A 21,109-nucleotide genomic window follows, 5' to 3' on the forward strand; every position below is an offset into this window, starting at 1 on the left:
CTCTTATTTCTGATGCACTGGCATTTGCAATAGTTTCTTTAATCTTCAAGTTTAATAGTCTCTGCCATGAGTCCAGAATGCAGAAAGGGCAGTAAACAACCCTCTTAGAGCCTTCAAGTGCAAGAAGCATACTTGTGGCCCTGGCAGTTACGCTTTCCTTAAGAGCGGCTGCTTTTGTTTTAAATCCTGTAATGAAAAAAAATCTCAAAAAGGTTTAAAAAAGGAAAAAGCCAAGTGGACTGCTTGCTTTTTACTGTAAACACAGTCCAGTACTTAACCCCAAACACAGATCTCTCAGGCATCAGCGAGAGTGTCAAGTGAATCAGGAACAGCACAAGATAAAGAAAAAGGAAAATAAAAGGAAAACATAAAAAAAATAATGTCTGTCATTTTGATTAACTATACTTACGTACATGATGTTATGAGATTCTGGCAGGGCCCAGAAGCAGGCCAAACAGGGAGTTCAATTATCCAGAGAGAGGAGGGTCATGTTAATTGTTTCCAGGTTCAAGGAAAGCAGATTGGAGACTTGATATGCTCAGCAATGCTCATCTGCCTGACACAGAGCTTAGGCATGGATCAGCCTGAAGAATCATTCAAATGATTTTGGCATTTAATAGGACTTAGGACTGACTGCACCCAGCGTTCAGTGATTCTTGCTTTCTGTTCTGTAAGTGTTTAAATTTAAAAGCTCATCTAGGCTGACTCCAACCTCTTGGCACTTGGAAACTAGTTTTCTCAGGTTATCAGTTTTACCTCCTCCTGATGCTTCAAACAAGAGTTGCTGTAAGAGATGGGGAAGCAGATATAAGATTTAGCCAGAGCTTGAGCATCACCACATCTATGGATATGGGATATGCAGAAAATTTATATGAAACCTCAAAGTGAAACATAAGGAGAAAACATTACATCTTTCCACAGTGTTGCACATAGAGGTAACTTCTGAAAGGCTCTCTGATATAAATGATGGACCTGTAAAATAAAAATAAATACCAAGATAATGCTACTCAGTGTATTCAGAAAATAATACATTTAAACATTTAAAGCACATAGAACTGTCTCAATAAGATTTCTGCGTACAAAAAACAATCTTATAAGAAAATGTAGGTTGCAAACTCAAGCAGTCAGAAGTTAGGAAATGCCAGATTTAAGCCTGCCTGTGCTTTAATTTTGATCCTTGAGTGCACATTAGTATGATTAATTACATGATTAAATGCTATTTTTTCCATAAAACCCCTGCCTCTCATTTCACAGGAGACATAATGCTCAGGGAATGAAGCAGATGTTCAATATCTTTTTCTCCTCATCATTCAACGTGTGGCCCCATGTCTTGCTTACTACATACACTCCAAATCCAGCACTGCATACAGAATTAACTGCCTCATGGGCTTTTGTGTATGGCATTCATCATTATATTATCTTGGTCTCAAACATTAATGCATTTACTTTCACAACTCCCCTGTGACAAGATTATTATTATTCCCATTTTATAGATAGGAAATGGAGGAACAGGGAGATTAAGGCAAAGTTTATGAAAGTCTCCACCAATTTGGGGTGTCTGAGTGACTGAGCCTCAAACTGAAACACCTAATCCATTTCTTGAGATTATGTTGCACTTTTAGAGCAGGCTATGTTCAAATCACTGTACAGACATTAATCCTCAGAACAACCCTGGGAGGCAGATGGATAAGCATTATTCCCATTTCACGGGAAGGGATTCTTTGTCTAAGTGCCATGTCAGAGGGAATCAGTGGCAGAACCAGAATCAGAATTCAGGACCTCCCAATTCCCAACCCTCTGCTCATTCCTCTAGTCTAGACTCTCCTGTTTTACTGCCAGAGGTACTGAGCATTCACAGGTCTCAATGACTTCAGTTGCAGTTACAAGTCCTCAGCATTTCTGAAATTCAGGAGCCAGATGTCTTAAGCTGAGCACCCAGAAAGCAACAAATAATTAGTGGTTTATGTGATGTTGGGCAAATCGGAAATTTGTTGCAGAAGCAAAGGTGGGACAAAGCATTCGACTGTCTTAACTCCAAGCCTATCCTTGCTCTTCCTGCAGAACCCTGCCTCCTTTTCTACATTTTTTGAAGTTCTAGTGCGAATGAGGCAGGAGTCCTACTGTCTTATTTCACTGTGCAACCTTGATTCACGCCCTGAGAACTGTCCATCTTGTAAACTGAATGAGACAAGGTCCTGTGGAACAAAGATAGGCTGTGACCATGCCATTAAAGACTGCATCAGAATGCATGCAAGGAGGCAGGAATTAAAGTTGCCTGAGCAACCCTAAAAGTTAGGAAATACCAGAATTAAGTGCTTGACTTTACAGCCTAAATGACTATTTAAAATAGGCTTTTCCTATATATTTCCCAGTATTTTTTTTTTTTAAAAGAGGCAAAACCAAATCCTATCATGTGCAATTAACAATCCCTATGCCATACATTCTGAACCCCAAACCCTTGGCAAGGCTGCACAAACTCAACTTCAGTGAAAGAAATACCAACATGATAGCTGGAAGTAGGAAACTGCTGTTATCCTCAGAGGACAAGCTCAGGATTATGACATAACAGAATGAAACCTTGGGTTTACATATGCAGAAGCAGTTCCATTTTACAGACCGCATACCCAAGGAGAAATATTTGTCTTTCAGAAAGAGTGCCAATCTTGCTAAGCGGCTGCGACTCAGTCTGCAGTATTAGAGATCTGAGTTCTATTCCCAGTTTGTGTAACCTGTGAGGTCTTGCTCAATAAAAAGTTCTGAAGAGTACAAAATAACCACCAGTTAGAAGAAACAGAAGTCTAGAACTCATGGCTTCCTGGTCCTCCAACACAGTGCATCTTTCCATGACCAAACAGTGTTTTGTTGGGGGCAAAAGCAACTAGAGCAGGATCAATTCTGTCTGTGTCCCATCTGGAAGTTCCATTCTCTTTGAGAGCTGCTGTAATGAAATGCTAGGGAGGGTGCATGAGCAATGCTATTGGCCTATTAAAAAGTATTTTTGGCCAACCATATAGCAAGCCTACACAAGTTGATGGCATTTCTCAGTATGTTTGGATGTAATGTGATAATTTTTTGATCAGATGTGGCATTTACTTCCAAATTTCAGGGAATTCTGAAAATCAAAAAAACGGGGAAGTGCACGGGGACCACAGACCTCCTGGCCTTTGGTTAGCAGACCCAGAAACTTTAACCAGGTCTATATGGGTATGTCTACACTGCAATTAGATACCTGTAGCTGGCCCATGCCAGCTGACTCTGGCTCGCAGGGCGCAGGCTAAGCGACTGTTTTATTGCAGTGAAGACATTTGGGCTCGCTCTGGAACCCTCCCATCTTCCAGGGTCCTAGAGCCCAGGCTCCATCCCAAACCTGAACATCTACATTGCAATTAAACAGCCCCTTAGCCCAAGCCCCAGTCAGCTGGCACTGGCTAGCTGTAGGTTTTTAATTATAGTGTAGATATACCCTAACTGTCTATAGACCAAAGAACCAGTTGATGGCATAACAACACACACCCATCTCAGATCTGGCCATCCTCCCAAGAGTATAATATGTTGACAAAACGAGCTGCCAAAAAGATTCCTTGTATTTGAAGTATCTGTTTCTGGTTTATGCCCAGAACATTTCAACTACCCCAAAATATTAATTTTATAAAATGAACTATGCTCTGGGTGCAGCCAGGTACACTGATAGTTTCATAGAATTTTCTTTGTTAAAACGATCAGTTGCAATGTTGACTTACCTCTCTCTGTCCCTTTAGAAAGCACTCGGCAGCAATGGCTCTGAGAAAAAGAAATACACAAAAATAATTTATCCATACATGGAATTAAATGCCATTTCTGGCAGAATATTGATTGTGGGATGGGATTACAAACGCCCTGAAAGTAACAGACTAACTTCCAATGATGATAATCTATAGCGAAAAGGAAGAAAAAAAAAAAAGTAGCCATTTTTTAAAGCAACCTTACATGAGCAAGACATTTCAGTGGTTCCCCATTATGAACAAACACTGAAGAAAATGATCAGTTGAGCATCACTGGATAATGGAGATTATTGCTACTGTGATATATAAAAGGGAGGGTAGAGAGGAGGAGGAGACAGAAGTCAATAATTGAATAATTAAAATACATTTTCTATATTTATCCAAACAATAATTGCCTATATATTTTTTCTACATGGAAACTAAATGACTCATTTTACATTAAAACTGTCAGTACTTCTGCTTGTCTCAACCAAATGTTGGAATTCTAAAAATAATGAAAAAAAGCCTTCCAAGTATAAATCCAATTTGAAGGACATTTCAGATTTACCTTTGTGATGCAAACCTTATAAACAAAAGTAATATCTATGAAAACAGGTTTATGATTGTTGCATTACATTTTCCAGATGGCCAGGCATGTTGGGATATTATATGTAAACATCTTGGCTTGCAGTTTCAGTATCTGAACATTGTTCTCTTCCCAAAGTTGTTGAAGCAGCCTGTAAAGGACATTCAAGGGAAATAAGTACAGCTCTGATCATAAGGAATAAAAAAAATATATTAAAGATACAACCACATTGATCTAAGGTATGATGCACTTATGTGCATAGTGACACCACCAATTTTTAGGTCAGCTGAAAAAACGTTATTGGAGGCAATCGTTTAGAGAATCACAACAAAGTGTGTGGTCAGAGATACATAAAGCATGCTCTTGGTGCACTATGAGGTCAGAGGTCAAAATTCTAGTCTTCAGCATGTGTGAGGTGGGTATACATCTCCAAGAAGAGTGGTATGCTAAAGAGCTCCAAATGGCGCTACAGTTTTATATGTTGACATGTCTAGGAACTAACAGCATGAAATCAGATCTCTCTATATCCAATCTGTAAATACAGATATTCCTAGCAGAGGATACAAGTTCTACATAGGTAGCAAACATTTCTAGTAAGTGCATCCTAAGAGTACCATTATAAACAGGTTTTGGTGAGGAATTTATTTCTTGGCTGAAAAAAAAAAAAAAATAAATACAGCCATTTAATCTTGTGTGTCATATAAAAAAATATTAAAAGATTTCAGGCCACTGATCCATAACAAGGAAAAGGGAGAGCTCTGGGATTTCTCAGTCTATAAAATAAGAAGCTGACCATTTGAGCTATAGATGTACATGACAAATAATAATGTCTTTTTTAGAGCTATGCCCAGTCTGAGTAAATATGCATTTTGAAACATTTCATAAATATGAATCATTCCCATCTGTTGCATCAACTGAAAATTCTTATAAACAGGAAAGAAGAAATTAAAGACAAATTCTTAGGACAAATTCTTAATTTGTCTTTATTTAAAAACAAAAACAAAAAATCTGAACAAATTTTAAGTTAAGGTTCAAACTAGCCCTACCACACTAACATATCTCCATATTCTTTATCCTCTGTTGAACATTTTGAATAGACAGTGATTGTATGTCTTAAAAAAAAAAAAAAAAAAAATTAACTCTTCCCTAGTGTTTCTCTACTCACCCCAAATCAAAAGAGTCTGGAGCTTCTAGCCTTCTGACCACACACCCCAGATAGCACTATGAAAGTTATCAATAATTCTTGCAAGTCACTTTTTAGCCCTTCTGTAGATGGAACAGAATTCTGTCAGGCATTGGGAAACAACTGGTAAGATGCCAAAATGCCACGGTGTTCTTCAGCAGGATGCAGCAAAGGAGTACTTGCAGTTTATTAACTTGTCCCCTTTTCAAACTCCTACATTCACTGGTCACCACAACACTTGTCTTTATTCTCTCTCTTCTATTATATTAAAAGATGTTCATACCAAGGATTTATTTTAGAGGAGTTTTACTTGTATTCTAGCCGATACATGGATATACTGAACCTGAACCTCTGCTTTTGCTAGACTCTTATACAAAGAACTTTTTCCAAGTTTTGGGTTTTTTTTTTTTTTTTTTTATTAAATACATTGAATTCCCAACTGCAACCATGTGAACTAGTCTTAAGATATATAGAACTGGTTAGCAATATACACCCTTAAGTTTATTTTCCTACCTTAGTGCAAGTCCAGGATTGGTAGGCATAGAAGAGCAAAACCGTTCCAAGGTTTTGGAATGCTGAGACTTTGGAACACAGCTCAAATAAAAGAAAATTACCTGTAAAATTCAAAGATAAAAGTGAATCCAATTTAAAAGGGTATGAATTCTAGTTGCCTGTAATTTTGATGAGAAATATAATTATTGGAACATGAATCTTAAGCATGAACCTTAATCTTAACAGTAAGTGTTTATTTGAGAGATACACTTACTATATTTTGCCTAGAAGTTTAAAAATTAAACTGAACAAAATTTCAAGTCCATTAGAGTAAAGCTTCCCCCAGCCTCCAGAAAGAAATTTGGTTCTCAGATTAGCAAAGTCACAATTACTATTGTAAAAAATTAATAAAAATCAAATAGCTGATGCTCAAGATGAGGATTCTTTCAGCTTAAACTTCATGGGTAAAATTTTCAAAAGCAGCTACATTACTCTGGCACTTTTGAAATTTTTACCATATGTATATAACACTTTAATTGGGAAAGAAGATAAAGACAAACACACCCATCTAGCAAGATTTCCATTCAAATTTAGCATCTTTTGTCATAACTGTATAAATACAAGTTTTGAACAATTTTCTCAATGTCCTTCACAGCAACAGCACAGGGTGCTCTACAACTAAACAATAAGGCCATATACTTAGCTGGTGTAATTAGTCATAGTCCTGTTGAAGTCAGTGAACTATACCAATTTACACTAACCAAGTAAACATATGAAATCTCTTACTGCACGGGGAAGGAGATGGCATGGAATTGTTTAATTACTAGATAGTAAGTAATACATTAGTATATAGTGTTATTCAGCCAAAAATTCCTTATACTTTCACTTCATAGACACGCATGTGGCCAACCTGTGGCTCCGGAGCCACATGCGGCTCTTCAGAAGTTAATATGCGGCTCCTTGTATAGGCACCGACTCCGGGACTGGAGCTACAGGCGCCAACTTTCCAATGTGCCGGGGGGGTTCTCACTGCTCAACCCCTGGCTCTGCGAGAGGCCCTGCCCCCAACTCCTAATTTTGCTGAACCACCCCCTTAAAAAAATAAAGTCACAACTCCAGTACCCTTCCCATCTCCCACTATCACAGCCACCCTCTTTGTAGACTTTTTCCACTGTACACCATGAAGTCTCTCCTTCCTCTCATGACCAAAACAGAAACAAAAAACACCCTCTCTTTTCCTCTCTGCAAACACATACATCCACTCTAATCAAATCTCGCCTTAACTACTATAACTTTCTCTTTAGTCTTATCCTCTTCTCATCTCCCCAATGTATTTAAAAATTTCTTTGCTGATGTGATATTGCTGTCTTGCTGGTGTAGAGCAACTTCTTCCTTGAATCTCTTCACTTTTTGTGTCTCACTGCATTTAATTCCAGCTCAACCTCACCTTTAAGAACGCATATAATCTTGTTACCAACAATATTTCTGTTCTAATTTCTTCCTTCTCCTACCACTCTTCCAAAACATTTTTTTCCATTTATCTTTATGCCCTCTATGCTCAGAACAGTCTCCCTTGTTCACTGCTTATTCACTGTCCTCCCTAAATTCACATTTTTTAAGAACTGGGAAATGCTAAGAGAAAATATAAGCTTGGGGTGCTCTAATGCAATAAATTACTTAAGAACATTTGCTAACAGGTCATTAGCAATACACATTTAACATACAATTGGTTACTGAAAATTCTTACCCTATTATGAAACTCATAATTGGTCCAGTAATCAGCAGTGCTAAAAGGAATAGGGTATCGGGTGGGGACTGTAACTAGACATCTGTTCACTAGATCAGTAAAAAGCTTGAATTCTTGAACTTTATTGTTGGATCCAACAACTTTGCTATTGAGAAAAACAAGGTAACTGCAAAAAAAAACAAAAACAAAAGAAAACCAAATTGACACTTCCAAAGGCCTTAGTTTTACAACTGTGAAATTAGGTAGCTTTCCCCCCTTCATTTAAACTTACTCCATCCAAATGTTCTGCACTGTTTCCTGTTGCATCACTGCTCCTAGAGCTGCTTCATAAGCATCCAATGCTTCACCAACACTTGCATGAAGAGACTGGCATAAACTGTTTGTTTTAAAAGTTAAAAACAACATTATGCCTTAGTGGGTTTGCTCTTATCTTCTTTATTTAATATACAAGATAAGGACAATGCAGAGTTTAACATTTCACAAAGGCAGAAGTGAAATCATTAATGCTGCTAAAATAAGCCTAATTTCAATTTTATCAGTCATAATTTATAAAATGACTAATCTTACAGCAGTTAACGAGTAATAGTTTGTAAACTAAATAGGTATTTATAATGCATTTAAATAAAGATTAAAAGTTTCTCTTACCTGTACATTTCTACTCTTGAAAAGTACCTTTTTTTCTGCCAATCCTTACCTAAGAGTGTTCTCTGACTGCTGCAGACTGGAGACAGGTGACCAGAGCTTCCCTCTGGAAAGCTCCAGAACAATAAAATTCCAAAAGGTATAATTAAATGTACACTTGAGAATATCAGACTATGATTGCTAGTTAAACACTAAGGGTTCAGAAACAAAACTGACGGGGAAATGGTAAACAGCAAATATATTGACACCCTCCCCCAAGAAGAGCAAGAAAAAAAAATAATGACAAACAATGGCTCAATAAACATTTAATATTGTTTTTCTGCTCCCGGAAGAAGGGGAGTATTAGACTGATGGACGGAACTTTTCCAAGAATAGAGATTAACAGATGAGACATTTCTGCCAGACACTCAGCCACCAATTTATACTTAAGGGTTTAGCTAGGAGTTTGCAAAGGAGAAGTCTTTGGCTAAGTAGGTTATAAGGAAAAAAAAAATGCATCCAGAAACTGAAAGAGTATAGAAATGAAATATAGCTAGATAGCTAAATGAGCCCTCTGCCATAGGATGGAGACTGATGATGTCAAAGGCAGCACAGTGGATAACCAAAAGCCCTGTGTATAGTACTTGGAGAAGGTGTGAACAAAGGTCCAAGTCACTAGTCACAAAAGTCACATGCTCTTTCCAAGTAAATGTTGTTGCTCCTTGATCCTTTCAGGTTTTGGTATTTCCACTTTGTGTGATTGTATAAGACAGCAATGAACCTGGCAAGATGAACTTTGAAATATTTGTCCTTTGCACCTGACAAGGAAAGAGAGGCACCTGCTGACCATCCATCCTTTTGAAGATTTGTTTCACTGCTCAGCAGGGCATAGCTAAAGATACTGTACTGCTCAACTTTATCAAGAAGGCTGATAAAGCTCAATGATTCTCCTTGCTGAAATTATTATTCTCAGAAACATCGATCATGGATAGGAAATAAGATATAGACTCATATGAATGGATAGTCTGTGACTACATGATGTACAAGGTTTCTAAAATGGGTGTTTCCTAATCTTGGCAGACATGGATTGTTTTTATGATTCAAGAAGCTAAAAACGTACATGTGGAATGCAAGACTAAGCTCACTGTCCAGACAGCAAGTTATCCATAGGTGCTTGATGAATCTTCAGTATACTTATTCCTAGTGCCAAAGGGGCTGTGTTGTCCTGAATAAACTTCAGGCTATATTGAATCCTGGTGCATATTAGTTGTAACCTGACACACTGTTCTTTTTTGCATGTTATTTATTATTTGAATCGTGGAGGCCTCATTGTACTAGATTCTGAGAGAGATGCAAAGTTCCTTCTCCAAACAGCTTACCATCTAATCTGAAACAATGCAACAAATGCAGCTAGGTAAAACAGCAGAAGTACGTTTTGAGAGGAGGGTTTTTATCTTTGCTGGCTTCAAAGAAACCTTCCACCAAATAAGTAAGCATTCATTTGGAGAGTTATTCCTGGCTCAGCCTCTCTATTCAAAAAGCCATGCAGTCAATCATGGAGATGGCATAAAACCAGACCATGAAGTAGGCTTCTTACATGACAAGAGAATATCCCAATGACATTGCCTATACTAAAAGAAGGGTCCTCCTTTGGCTGTTTGGGTGTTACCATGACAACTAGTATCGTCTCCTGGCAAATCTTTAATATCCTTGCTTTCAGACGGAACAGTAGAAAAAACAAAATAGATGAAAAAGAGAAATGAAGAAAAGTTTAAGGGAAAAAAAAAAAAAAAAAAGCCACTGGCAATTTTGGTAGCGATAAGCCACAGTCACTGTCCTGGCTCAGCAAGGACAGAACCTCTGGAACTTCTGCCAAGTGTGAGCCTTTGATGACATCCTCATTTACAGCTCCATAAATCCATCTCTGTTCTGCAGCAGCCAGGGAAGCATCTAGAAGGACTGGTGGATTAGTCATTCAAAGAATCCAATGTAATACACACTTAAATATGTAAAATGTACTCAAACAAATTAGAAAATCCACTGTTTACTCAGACCCAGTGTTCATTTCTCAGAGGATATAAAAATTCTCACCAGTAGATTTGCCACAAAAATGGGACTTGCTGGTTTAAAATATCGTCTGTAAGATGTCCTTTATACAAAGGTGATGTAAATTCAATCGGCATTGGAAAATTCAAGAGATACCTACAACAAAAATATGCACATACTTGAACATGAACTGCTTCACTATATATAGAAATAATACTGGCCAGACAAATATTTACTGATATACTTTAGAAATACAATTAACATCTCACATTCAAAATAGATAAGGTGTACCTAGCATCAGCTTTCTAAAAATATTCCTTAGCTGTTTAGATTTGATAAGCCTATTTTAAAAAGTCCTCCTTTTTTCTTTTTATTCTGCACCAAGAAAGATACTAGACTATATAAAAACTGCGAACACTGAGCTTCTTTACATCTGTTCTTGATGCAGACATATGTTTCCTTTTTCACATTATATGTACATCAACCCTTTACAACTGAAAATTATCTACCTTTGATCAACTTGTGGAAAAAATAAAAATTGCATTACCACCATTAAGCTAACAGTATATAAAAAAAATGAAATTCAAGTTTATTTGATTTGAATGGAGCTAGTCCTGTGCTTAAAGTTACGCGCATAACTGAATTAGGGCTTTATGCAGGTACCTAAATATAGATTTTGGAGTGTAATTTTAGGCACACCGCTTTAAAAATTTTGGCCTAAATATTCAACATATTTCTATTCCTCATCCCAAAAAGCAAGGAAATGAAAACACCAGCAGATGTTAAAATAAACTAAGACCAATTTAACTGTAAACTGCCTTGCACTGCTCAGATTAAATCAACAGAAATGACATGGTCAAATAAGGAGAGTGCAAACCTTAGAACAGTGCACAATCTAATGGATTGCAAAACGTAGACACAATGCAAGTTAAAAATGGAGTTTTAACAACTCTAGATTGCCTTGCTTTTGTGGGAAGGAGTCCTGCTGTTAGTTTTGCAATTTTAATAAAATCAGATACTTTACAATTTATTATATTATGACACCATAATTATACCAGTATGAACTAAATAACGCCTTCTCCAATCCTACCGTAACAGATCCATAGGACTGTGTTCCTGACATACATTCTCAAAGAAAGCTGCGACAAATTCTTGCAACAATGGAGGAATACTGTCTGCCCTTTTCTGTTTTAAAAGTAAATTAGACATTACATAAGACTTCTCTCAACCTACAGCACACGAGTTAAAAAATACATTAAACTATTTCTTAAAGGAGTACTTTCCCTTGAATCTTTCAAGGAGCAATATAATTCAATTATATCAAAGGGTGGGTGGCAGGAAGCGAGGAGATAATGCACTAACGTGTTTACATTGTGACATCCTCTACTCTTCTTGCACAAGGATGCGGTTTGGACACAAGACTGGGTGTCAGTTACTCAAGTTCTGAACCCAATTCTCACATCAATTCTTCCTATTGCCTTGCGCAAGTTACTCAATTTCCCGGCTCCTATTTCCCTAACTATAAAATGAGGATGACACATCACAGGTATTATGTAACTAACACTTGCAATTTGTTAAGTGCTTTGAAGATTGAAAGTATTACAAGAGTGCTAAGTATTATTGCTAACTATACATTGCAAGGTACAAATATACTCATTTTACAGAATACACAAGCCACAAAACTAATGAGGGTGTTTTTTACCTGGGAGATGAGGAATTTGCACATATGATAAAAAACCTGTGCATTTTGAGGATTTTTCTCAAATGCTGTAAGCCACACAGCACAGGCTTTGTCATTCTGTTCCATTCGCAAGTATAAAGTAACCAGCGCTTCCAGCAACTGACAGTTGATAGGGCATAACTCCAGCAATGAGCTACACAGTTCTATAGCAGCCTCCCACCTTAAATAAAACAGTTAAAAGTTTAAAAAAAGGAAGTGCTGAACTGAACATCCTTATACAAGTGTTCTGTCTGGTAACCTGTTCTTACCTTTCCAGTAGCTGCTGCAAAGCAATCATGTTTCTGTAAAGTGGAAGGCAGATAGCTATTCTTTCATCAGCTCCAAGATTTTCATCAGTACATGTTTGTACTGCATCTAAAAAGACAAAACAAGTTAAAAATCAAGCCTGTAAATATAAGCTTAAACACAGATTTAAATAAGCTAAGTTTTACACAAATCTATACAACACATATTTAAGTTGATTTTTACCTATGAATTAGGGAAAGGAAACATGTAACCTTCCGAAAAGTTGTTTTCAGATAGTTAACAACATGTAATTCAAGAATGAAGACTTTCTTACCTAATAATTTTCTGGTAATTTTCTCACCTGTGGAATTCAGATGGGCTGCCATGTTCTTAGTGGAGACTCCAGGATTAAGTCCCTCCCTTCACTTCAGGATACCAGAAATTCAGCAGCAGCACAAGCAAGTGGTTCAATCTCTCCCAAACACTTTATTTTATAACTTTTTTCTTTAATTAGTTTTTATGCAACAGGGACTTCATTTCAACTTTTAGCTGGCCTCCCCCCCTCTCCTGAGCTGAAGAATCACTAGAGCATTGAGGCTCGAATCCCTTGGTGCAGCACCCCTCTAGTGGAATCCCTCCCCCCACCACAACTGCCGAGAAGACCTTCAAGCACCAAGTCAAGTCCAAGACATGCTATAAGTAGCCTTGGTAGAATCTGACTTCTATTAAAAAAATAATTTTGACTGGAAAATAAAAATCAATGTTTAAATAAAAAAATCCTTAAAAATAAATGTACACAGTTGTGGGAAGTTATGGGGAGGGGTCAGAATTATTTAATGACAGTAGATGTTGAGATTCAAAAAGTTAAAGCTTTATAACCGTTAAACACAAATTGTCATCACATCATCAAAATATTTTTAAAAATAAAAAAACCAAAAATCCTTAAATCCGACTCCAATAAGTTCTCAAGCAGCATTTTCTTTGCCCCATAAATTTTGTTCTTCATCAATGGAAACATTTTTGTGTTGCTGTGTATACAGTGAAATCAAGTTTACAGATATTTACCAATAAAAAGCTAATCCTTCCAAGCCTAGCGATCGGCAGCTTTTCCAGAACCTCGAAGGGTGAGCTATGCACCCTGTTGCAAGCCACCACCCTGGATCTATTAGTCCATGGGGCTTTGAGTTGGACTCAAGCTGGGGCTTCACTTCCCACTGCCCTGCCTGAAGCCATGACTTCACCATAGGAGGCTTAACTGGGAGCATCAGGATTCCCAAAGAGAGGAGAATTTTTTTTACAGGTTGCTAGGAGTAAGTCTTGCCAACTCCAGAGGATGTGTCCCCCAAAAAGACAAAAGCTAGTGTGTCTCCTTCATACGTCAATAATTTGTACCACTAACGAGCAAGCGCTTTAATCAGAGTTTAAACCTTTTCCTTCCCATCCTGAGTTCCACAGGTGAGAGGCATTGCCCATTTTAATGAGGATAGCAGCAGTGCATCTGCAAAGTTATGTACTAAATAACTCACTTTTCTTAAAAAACAAAAAACAAAAACAAAAAAACCACTTACCTTCAAACACAGCTAACAACATATCAGGATTGGTCTTCACATCTTGAATTGTTTGCCATGGTATTAAAAACGGTTCTTTGTTCATTATCCTCGAAGGGTTGGCATTAGCAGGATCATAAAACTTGACAGGGAGAACACTGAATTCAATTAGATGTATATAAGCTAGCCAAGCCAAGCAGCGGTCACTTATGGTGAGGCGTTCTGCTATTATCTTTTCATTAGCTGATTTTAAAGCATTCTGTAAAGATAAAAGACAAACAGGATTATATTTTTGATTGATATGCTCTACATAGGAGAGTAGTATATTTTGAGATCTGAAAATGAGAGAAACAATGAGGAAACGTGAAGTTTCTATGTTCTCAAAGGCTCTCGTGATGACAGAAAGGCATCCCAAAGGCAGACCTGGAGCCAATACCTAGTCTCCTTACTCATACAAGCAGCCAAAGTACACATAAAGCAAACGTGATATGGCCCTTGAATAGCATAATACTATGGGCTTAGAGGATGACAATGACAATGACCTGTCTTACTCAGAGAAGTGACCATACAAAATGGACTTTGTACTCAGCATCTCTTCTCCCTGCACGTATTCTATCTTATCTATTTACCTGAAGACAGATTTGCACAGATGTCACTGAGGGCAGTAGTGCACCTTCAGGCTCTGCTACTAGTGCTATATGCAAGACTGAAAATAGTCCAGTATGACTGGCACATCAGAAATAAAGTTTGTGATGACTGGCTGTTAGACAAAAATCTGTGTGAGAGAGAATGCAGTACACGTGCTCTGGAATCAATGACGCACAACAAATAGAGCTGTACAATATCACATTTAGAATAATGTTTAGGGCAGACTAGCCCCAAGACATAAAAGACTTACCTAAACTGGTAGGTTAGGAAAAAGCATTACAAAACAAATTAAAAAAACCCACATGACTAAGAAAATCCCCTTGCTGGTAGGCACGAAACACTGAAGTATGCAGCTATTATAGCTCCCTTTTGCTAGGAACAGACATCAAAGTTTTGTTTCCCACTTCCAACTGCTAGCAGGTCATACCTAGTAATGATCAGAACTAGTCTTTCAGGATATCTTTCTACATTTCACAGATAAGTAGCAGAGCCCTGTCATTGCTGTGATTTTTTGCAGCCATGGAAAAAGACTACTAACGCCTCTATTGCTTATGAAAAGTGAAAAGAAAACAAAATCACACGCTGGCATGTTTTCAAAGGATGATGTAAAGGACAAGGAACGAAGGACAGATAAATAATTCCCCCACCCCAAGAAGTTAAAGTAGTACCCACAATTTTACAATGGTTCAAATATTAAACACAATATTTAAAATATTTTTTTGTAAAAGTGGATATGAAATCACCAACATCAGATTGCCTTGAAAGGGCCTTGGACTATTAAATTAGGATAATGAGTAAAGATACCTCACAAGCTGTAACAATCAATGTTGCTGCTTTGCAATACGTGTTCCAAGTTGTAAGATAAAAATTCAATAAACTTTTTTTAAAGACAGCGTTTTAGCAACAATTCATGCAATCAAGAGGGAATTCTCCTCAATAACTTTTTGAAAGTTTTAAAAATTTATCCAAATCTGCCTTATTAACACATGCACAAAAGCATCCCTCCAATTGTATCAACTTTCTGCAGATAAATGGGATAACTCGCCTAGAATTCTAGTAGCTCCAATTCCAGACACCATAAAGTAGTAAGGAAAAAGGCAATTGTTTGGGTGCTTAAATGAAAAAACAAAAACCCCCCACCATAATTAGTATTTAAGCATCCAGTATAATAGGGGTTAAAATGTGTGTAACTTGATAGTCACCTGAAGTAGAGCAAGAGCATTTTGATGTCTTCCTGTAAACATGCTTAAGTGAACTCTGTACAGCAGGGTCTCCAACAGCTGAAAGGACAGGAGATCAGAGTTTTCTTCACCCTCTGTACTTTCCATTAGGAACTGCAGCATTCTCCCACATACATAGTCCTTTCCATCAAAAGAGTTTTCCAAGTTCAAAAACTAGATAGAAATATTTCACACAAATAATTATTAGGGGGAAAACTTCAGTACAGTTACTAAGGCTAAAAGCTATATAAATCACTTACATTTTATTCACATGAACAACTACTAGCAAACTGTTAGGGATCAAATGCAATGCTCCTTTTTTATTTACTGTGTTTTTAGATATTACCTCAATGAAAAAAACACTACATTCAAATGTTATTTAAAATCAATATTCACAAAAGGCAAAGAAATTTCAAGTTAAATTGAGGTTTACCTTAAAAAAACAAAAAACAAAAAAACCCACACCTTTGTATCTAGGGAATGTAACACCTTGCTTTAGATAAATTTGATCATCAAATCAAGTGCAATAGGAATTGGACCCTGCTAAGGACAGCACTTTAAACTTAACTGTGAATTTCCTTGCTTTTTATCATTATATTAGATCTTTTTAAAAGCTAACGTATTAGCTTGGCTAGCACAGGGAAAAAAAGAAAAAAAGATACACTCTCCCTGTTGCACACTAAAATTCACTGCTTACCTATATTATTTGTATATTTTTGCACTATATTATATATAGGTGCTTGAAGTACATTGTGTTATTTTGTTTCTTACCGTCCACCAGATTTGGTAAGTAGGCGCATACTCTACTGCTGTCTCGCACATCTCCTGCACTTCCTCCTTGGTTCCTCTTTTTGAGAATAGCTTGAGGTAATGACACCAGATTTCAGGGTTCTCTTTGTTGTTTTCTAATGCTCGAGCCAGAACATTTAAAGCAGAATCCAAGCACTCAGAGGATGAACTGTGAAGGAAAAAATTGGGCCAATATATTACATCTCAATGTTTTCTTAAAGTGAAGAGTGGACTTGGTAATTTTTTAGAGCCCATTCGAGATGGAACATGGAAATGGATCATTTCAGAGGGAGGCATGTCAACTGAACAGAAATAAGAATTTTTTAAAGAAGTGTTTTAAATGCTTCTTGCCATTATAAAATGGAGGGCTGCAGAAGGACCACACTTTTTTCACATTTATATGAACTGCATACTATTATCACAAAAGGACAGGAGTATCAGCTCCCTGGAAGAAGGTGCCAGTTAACAGGATGTGGTTAACTTGAACAGGGGTTAGCCATGGGGCCTGAAGTCTCCCACCCTCTGACCCAGAAAGAAGCTAAAGAAAAAAAGTAGAAACATTTCAAAAGTTAAATAAAGCAAGAAGTTGGATTTCACTCTTTGGCAAGATTTTATCTGTTACATACAGCACATGTGGTATGTTACTCTTTACTGCAGACTAGAATGTATGTCATGTTATTTCACTCTTTTACTCTTGCCCAGTTTTAGGCTGCAACTCTCTCCCCCCCCCCGCCCCCCCTTTTGAGGATAATTAACTACTCACCACATTTAAGTAACACAAGTATAGTTCTGGGCAGAACTGCCAATCAAGTGATGGACTGCATATGTGGATCGCAGTTTATAAACATCAAGTAACTTCCATAAAACTATAGAGAGCTTCTCAGGCTAGCCATATTTATTCTATTTGAGGGAAGGATGTGTTCAGGAATTATTTTACACAGACCTAAATGATTGTGTTTATGCATGAGATTCAAAATAAGATTAAAACACCTTGTGTGTGCTCTGGGTCATGTATACAAACCTCTGAAATTATTTATATGCAAACAGACTTTCTACTGTGTATCTCAACAAATCAAAAAAATTGCAAATCAGCTACTGGACTTATATTCACAAGTCATAATGGGCCTGTTCACCTTTTAACAGCCAGCTCATCAGGAGAGTTGTTTCAGAGAAGGAAGTTCCATCCTGCCCACTGGTACTCCTTCCCCTGCAGCCCTCAAAACAACTTGTGTCCATGTTTTTAAGAAATGCAGCGTACATTTAGAGTGCTCTACAATGTAACTAAACAATTTTGGATTAAATTTCCATGTATATGATAGTTTGGTCAGCTTTCTGGCCCTAGCAAGTTATCAGTGAATCCTTGGTAGTAGTAAGTTTGGGGACCACAGCTCTATACTGTGGTTCCCTTACATATATTTAAGAACTAGTGGGGGGGGGGGGAAGGAGGAGAAGAATGGGAGGTTCCCCACAACCACATACCCCTCCTTTAAAAAAAAAAACCCATCACCACCAACTTAGGACACCAGATTTAAGAGAGACACTAGAATTTGGACAGTTGTGCAACTTTACTCAATTTCATAAAGTTTGTTTAATTATCTAATCCAATCTGGGTTTTTAGAACTATAATTTGAACATATGGATTTTTTGCATGTTCGGACATACCCTAAGATTTTAGTGAGAAGAATGGGCCTGTTTCAAACTGCACAGGGGCTGTGCAATGTTTGCTGTCAGACAGACACCAGACATAAGTAGTTTTCCAAATTTAAATGATTTCTATGTTTAGTTTTCACAGAAATCATTCCTGAAAACCCAGAATCACAGAAATAACTGGAAGCGAATGGAAGCAGCACTGCCAGGGATTTTATTAAAAAGCTTTACTAATGCTGAAACCTCACTGTTCTTTCTAGTCATAGCTGCAGTCCTGTCAGTGCACAGCCCCTCACACACACAACCCAGTTAAAATCTTCATCCACTACGAAGGTATCCAAGACTTTAGTATTTCCTCACTGGTTGTTCAGATTGGGATTTCTTTGCAAAATAAAAAAAGTTCTTCAACCTATTGTACCTATTTTGGCAAATCTCACGTAACACAAAAGCTGACACAAATTGGCTATGTTTGTGGATTCTTCAAGCTGCAGTGCAAAATACCACCTCTTCCTAATTTGTTTTATCAAGTGGTCATAGGCATTTTCACATGGTCATCAATGTGTCAACGGATGGCATCATTTGACACCGGAATGGTTTTCTGGGCCATGGCTGCTTGTTCCCCAATCAACATTTTATACACATCTATTTCTTTTGGAAATAGAAGGGTCTTGCTAATGCTGTGTGCTTGTCTGCATTTTAGAATTCACATGGTCACAACACAAGATCCTTCAAAGGCTTTCTGAGGAACTGTTTCTTTAGCAGTGACTATTTTTGCCACTTAAATTCTTCCTCTTTCCTAAGGGGAAAAAAAATTGCTGCTCGTGTTTGGTTTCCCTGGCCTCATACTTTCATTTACTAACGCTTAAGCAAATGACACATATTGTTGCCATGCATTTTCCAGACATATAAAAACATGAAAATCCGAACAATGTAACTATCACAATGTCTACTTTTCTTCCTTTTCCATTTAACTTGATTTAAATCATCACCTTCTTCAGCTGAATGTTTGCTACATGTAGGCTTAGCCCTTGGTAAAAGTCATTCCATTATAAAAAGATGCACCTGTCTTGCCTTCACTTCCCTTCCCTTATCTGTGAATGCTATTGCTGTTGGCACTGGAAGTCTCCTTGCCCTCCACGCCAGCAGGACTTTCAGTTGAGAGTCTCCCTGCTCAATGCTTCCCCCAGCAGAGAGTCTCTGTGCTAAAGGCCCCCTGCAGGAGCAGAGGGCACAGAGAAGTTCCCAGTCCTGGAAACAGGAGCAACTTTAGGCACAGACCAGTGGTTTTCAAACCTTTTTCATTTGCAGACCCCTACAAATTTTTGAATGGAGGTGCAGACCTCTTTGGAAATCTTAGACATAGTCTGCGGACCCCTAGTGGTCCATGGATCACAGGTTGAAAGCCACTGGTGTACACCAATAGATAAGATGAAGGTGATTTTTAAAGTTAATTGGGGGGGGGGGGGGGGGGGAAAGAGAGCATACTGATTAAAAAATTTTCCCCAAATGCTCATGGCTCCCCCATGAATCTCAGTTTGGCAAGCACTGATACAGAAGTTGTGGATCACTGTACTTCCTCACATAAATCAGCTTTGTACCCAGTGTTCATATTGCAATTACAGTCAATACAGAAGCTTGTTAAAATTCTCCATCTTAGCATTAACAAGTTAACGAAATTCAAAGTTATGATTCCAACAGTAGTAACTCCACTGCTGGGATGTGCCTGGGGAATTTTTATTGAACTCAATAAGTGGTTAGGTTACGCCAAAGTATACATAAGACAAACCCACACAACGCAGTAGGTGGGGCTGAACTGCAGTTCATGTGGTTATCTAAATGTTAATTTTTGAAGTCTAAATTTCTTGATTTGTTTAAATTAAACTTGAAATTCAGCACAAAAAAAGTTATTTTTCAAGGAAATATGCAAAAACCTGAATGCCATTTGAAATATACATCCATACATGTGCAAGCCTGCACATATCTTGATAATTACATTACTTACTTAATTTGGTAAGTTACATATTGCACATGATGCTATTTTCACTTCATTACAAGGAATTACTAGCTCCCAAATTGATAAGGCATAAGTTCCTCATTGAAGATTACACAAATACCAAATTTGAAATTGTAGAGCTCAAAAAATCAAGATTTTTCTTTAAACGTGGAGGAAGAGATATATTCATGTGCTGATGCTAAGGAATGAAGAGCTAAATTTTGTCCATGATTTCCAAAATAATTCGCATTTAGACAGAAAATTTCATCCTGAAGGATATAGATTTCTGAAAAGGGAAGCTTATTAAATATTTATAGTGCAGTAGTACCCAGAGGCCCGAGTCAGGATGAGGGTCTCTTTTGCTATGGCTTACACAAACACACATGAAGAGACAATCCCATTCCAGAACAGTTTATGATTTAAGAAATTTAGAATGAAACAGCCTACTCAACCATAAGTGACCAAGTTGCTACTGGGATGCTTTGACCATAAAATAAAAATATGTTGATTCTCTAATTCTAATCAGTTAAGGAAAATGGAAAAACAGTTACCGTATATACTCGTTCATAAGCCAAATTTTTTTAGTAAAAAAGGGAAGCACCAGAGAAGGGGGTTGGCTTATGAATGGGTATAGAGAGGGAGTATTGGTACCCAGCCCCTCCCCCCAACAGAGGGAGCAAGGAGAGGCAGCACAGCCAGCAGAGCCAGAAGGGAAGAGGCAGGGCCAGAGTCTCTCCACTTCTGGCCACGCTGCTTTCCCCCAGCCTCCGAAGCAGCTGCAGCTCCGGGGTTGGCAGGCTGCAGCCGAGTCGCTCGGCCCCGCCCCCCAGAGCAGGCTGTGGCCGCGCTGCCCAGCCTGCCAGAGCACACTGCGGCCGTGCCGC

General features: G+C 37.9%; 1 protein-coding gene across 1 annotated transcript in view; it reads right to left on the minus strand.

The window, feature by feature from the left end:
• Positions 1-602: 602 nt before the first annotated feature.
• The window catches only part of ZFC3H1 (zinc finger C3H1-type containing), a 57,689-nt gene continuing 37,182 nt past the window's right edge, over positions 603-21,109 (minus strand). Inside the window, exons 23-36 of the mRNA XM_065399903.1 lie at positions 16,568-16,754; positions 15,779-15,970; positions 13,950-14,187; positions 12,405-12,510; positions 12,118-12,316; positions 11,506-11,600; positions 10,461-10,571; positions 8,020-8,124; positions 7,749-7,914; positions 6,023-6,123; positions 4,376-4,477; positions 3,741-3,780; positions 910-972; positions 603-784 (exon numbers count right to left, since the gene is read on the minus strand). Of these exons, the coding sequence (XP_065255975.1) occupies positions 647-784; positions 910-972; positions 3,741-3,780; positions 4,376-4,477; positions 6,023-6,123; positions 7,749-7,914; positions 8,020-8,124; positions 10,461-10,571; positions 11,506-11,600; positions 12,118-12,316; positions 12,405-12,510; positions 13,950-14,187; positions 15,779-15,970; positions 16,568-16,754 (1,843 nt within the window). The 3' untranslated portion in view covers positions 603-646. The remainder of the gene's footprint in view (positions 785-909; positions 973-3,740; positions 3,781-4,375; positions 4,478-6,022; positions 6,124-7,748; positions 7,915-8,019; positions 8,125-10,460; positions 10,572-11,505; positions 11,601-12,117; positions 12,317-12,404; positions 12,511-13,949; positions 14,188-15,778; positions 15,971-16,567; positions 16,755-21,109) is intronic.

Source organism: Emys orbicularis, chromosome 1, assembly GCF_028017835.1.
Source record: "Emys orbicularis isolate rEmyOrb1 chromosome 1, rEmyOrb1.hap1, whole genome shotgun sequence".
Lineage (NCBI taxonomy): Eukaryota > Metazoa > Chordata > Testudines > Emydidae > Emys > Emys orbicularis.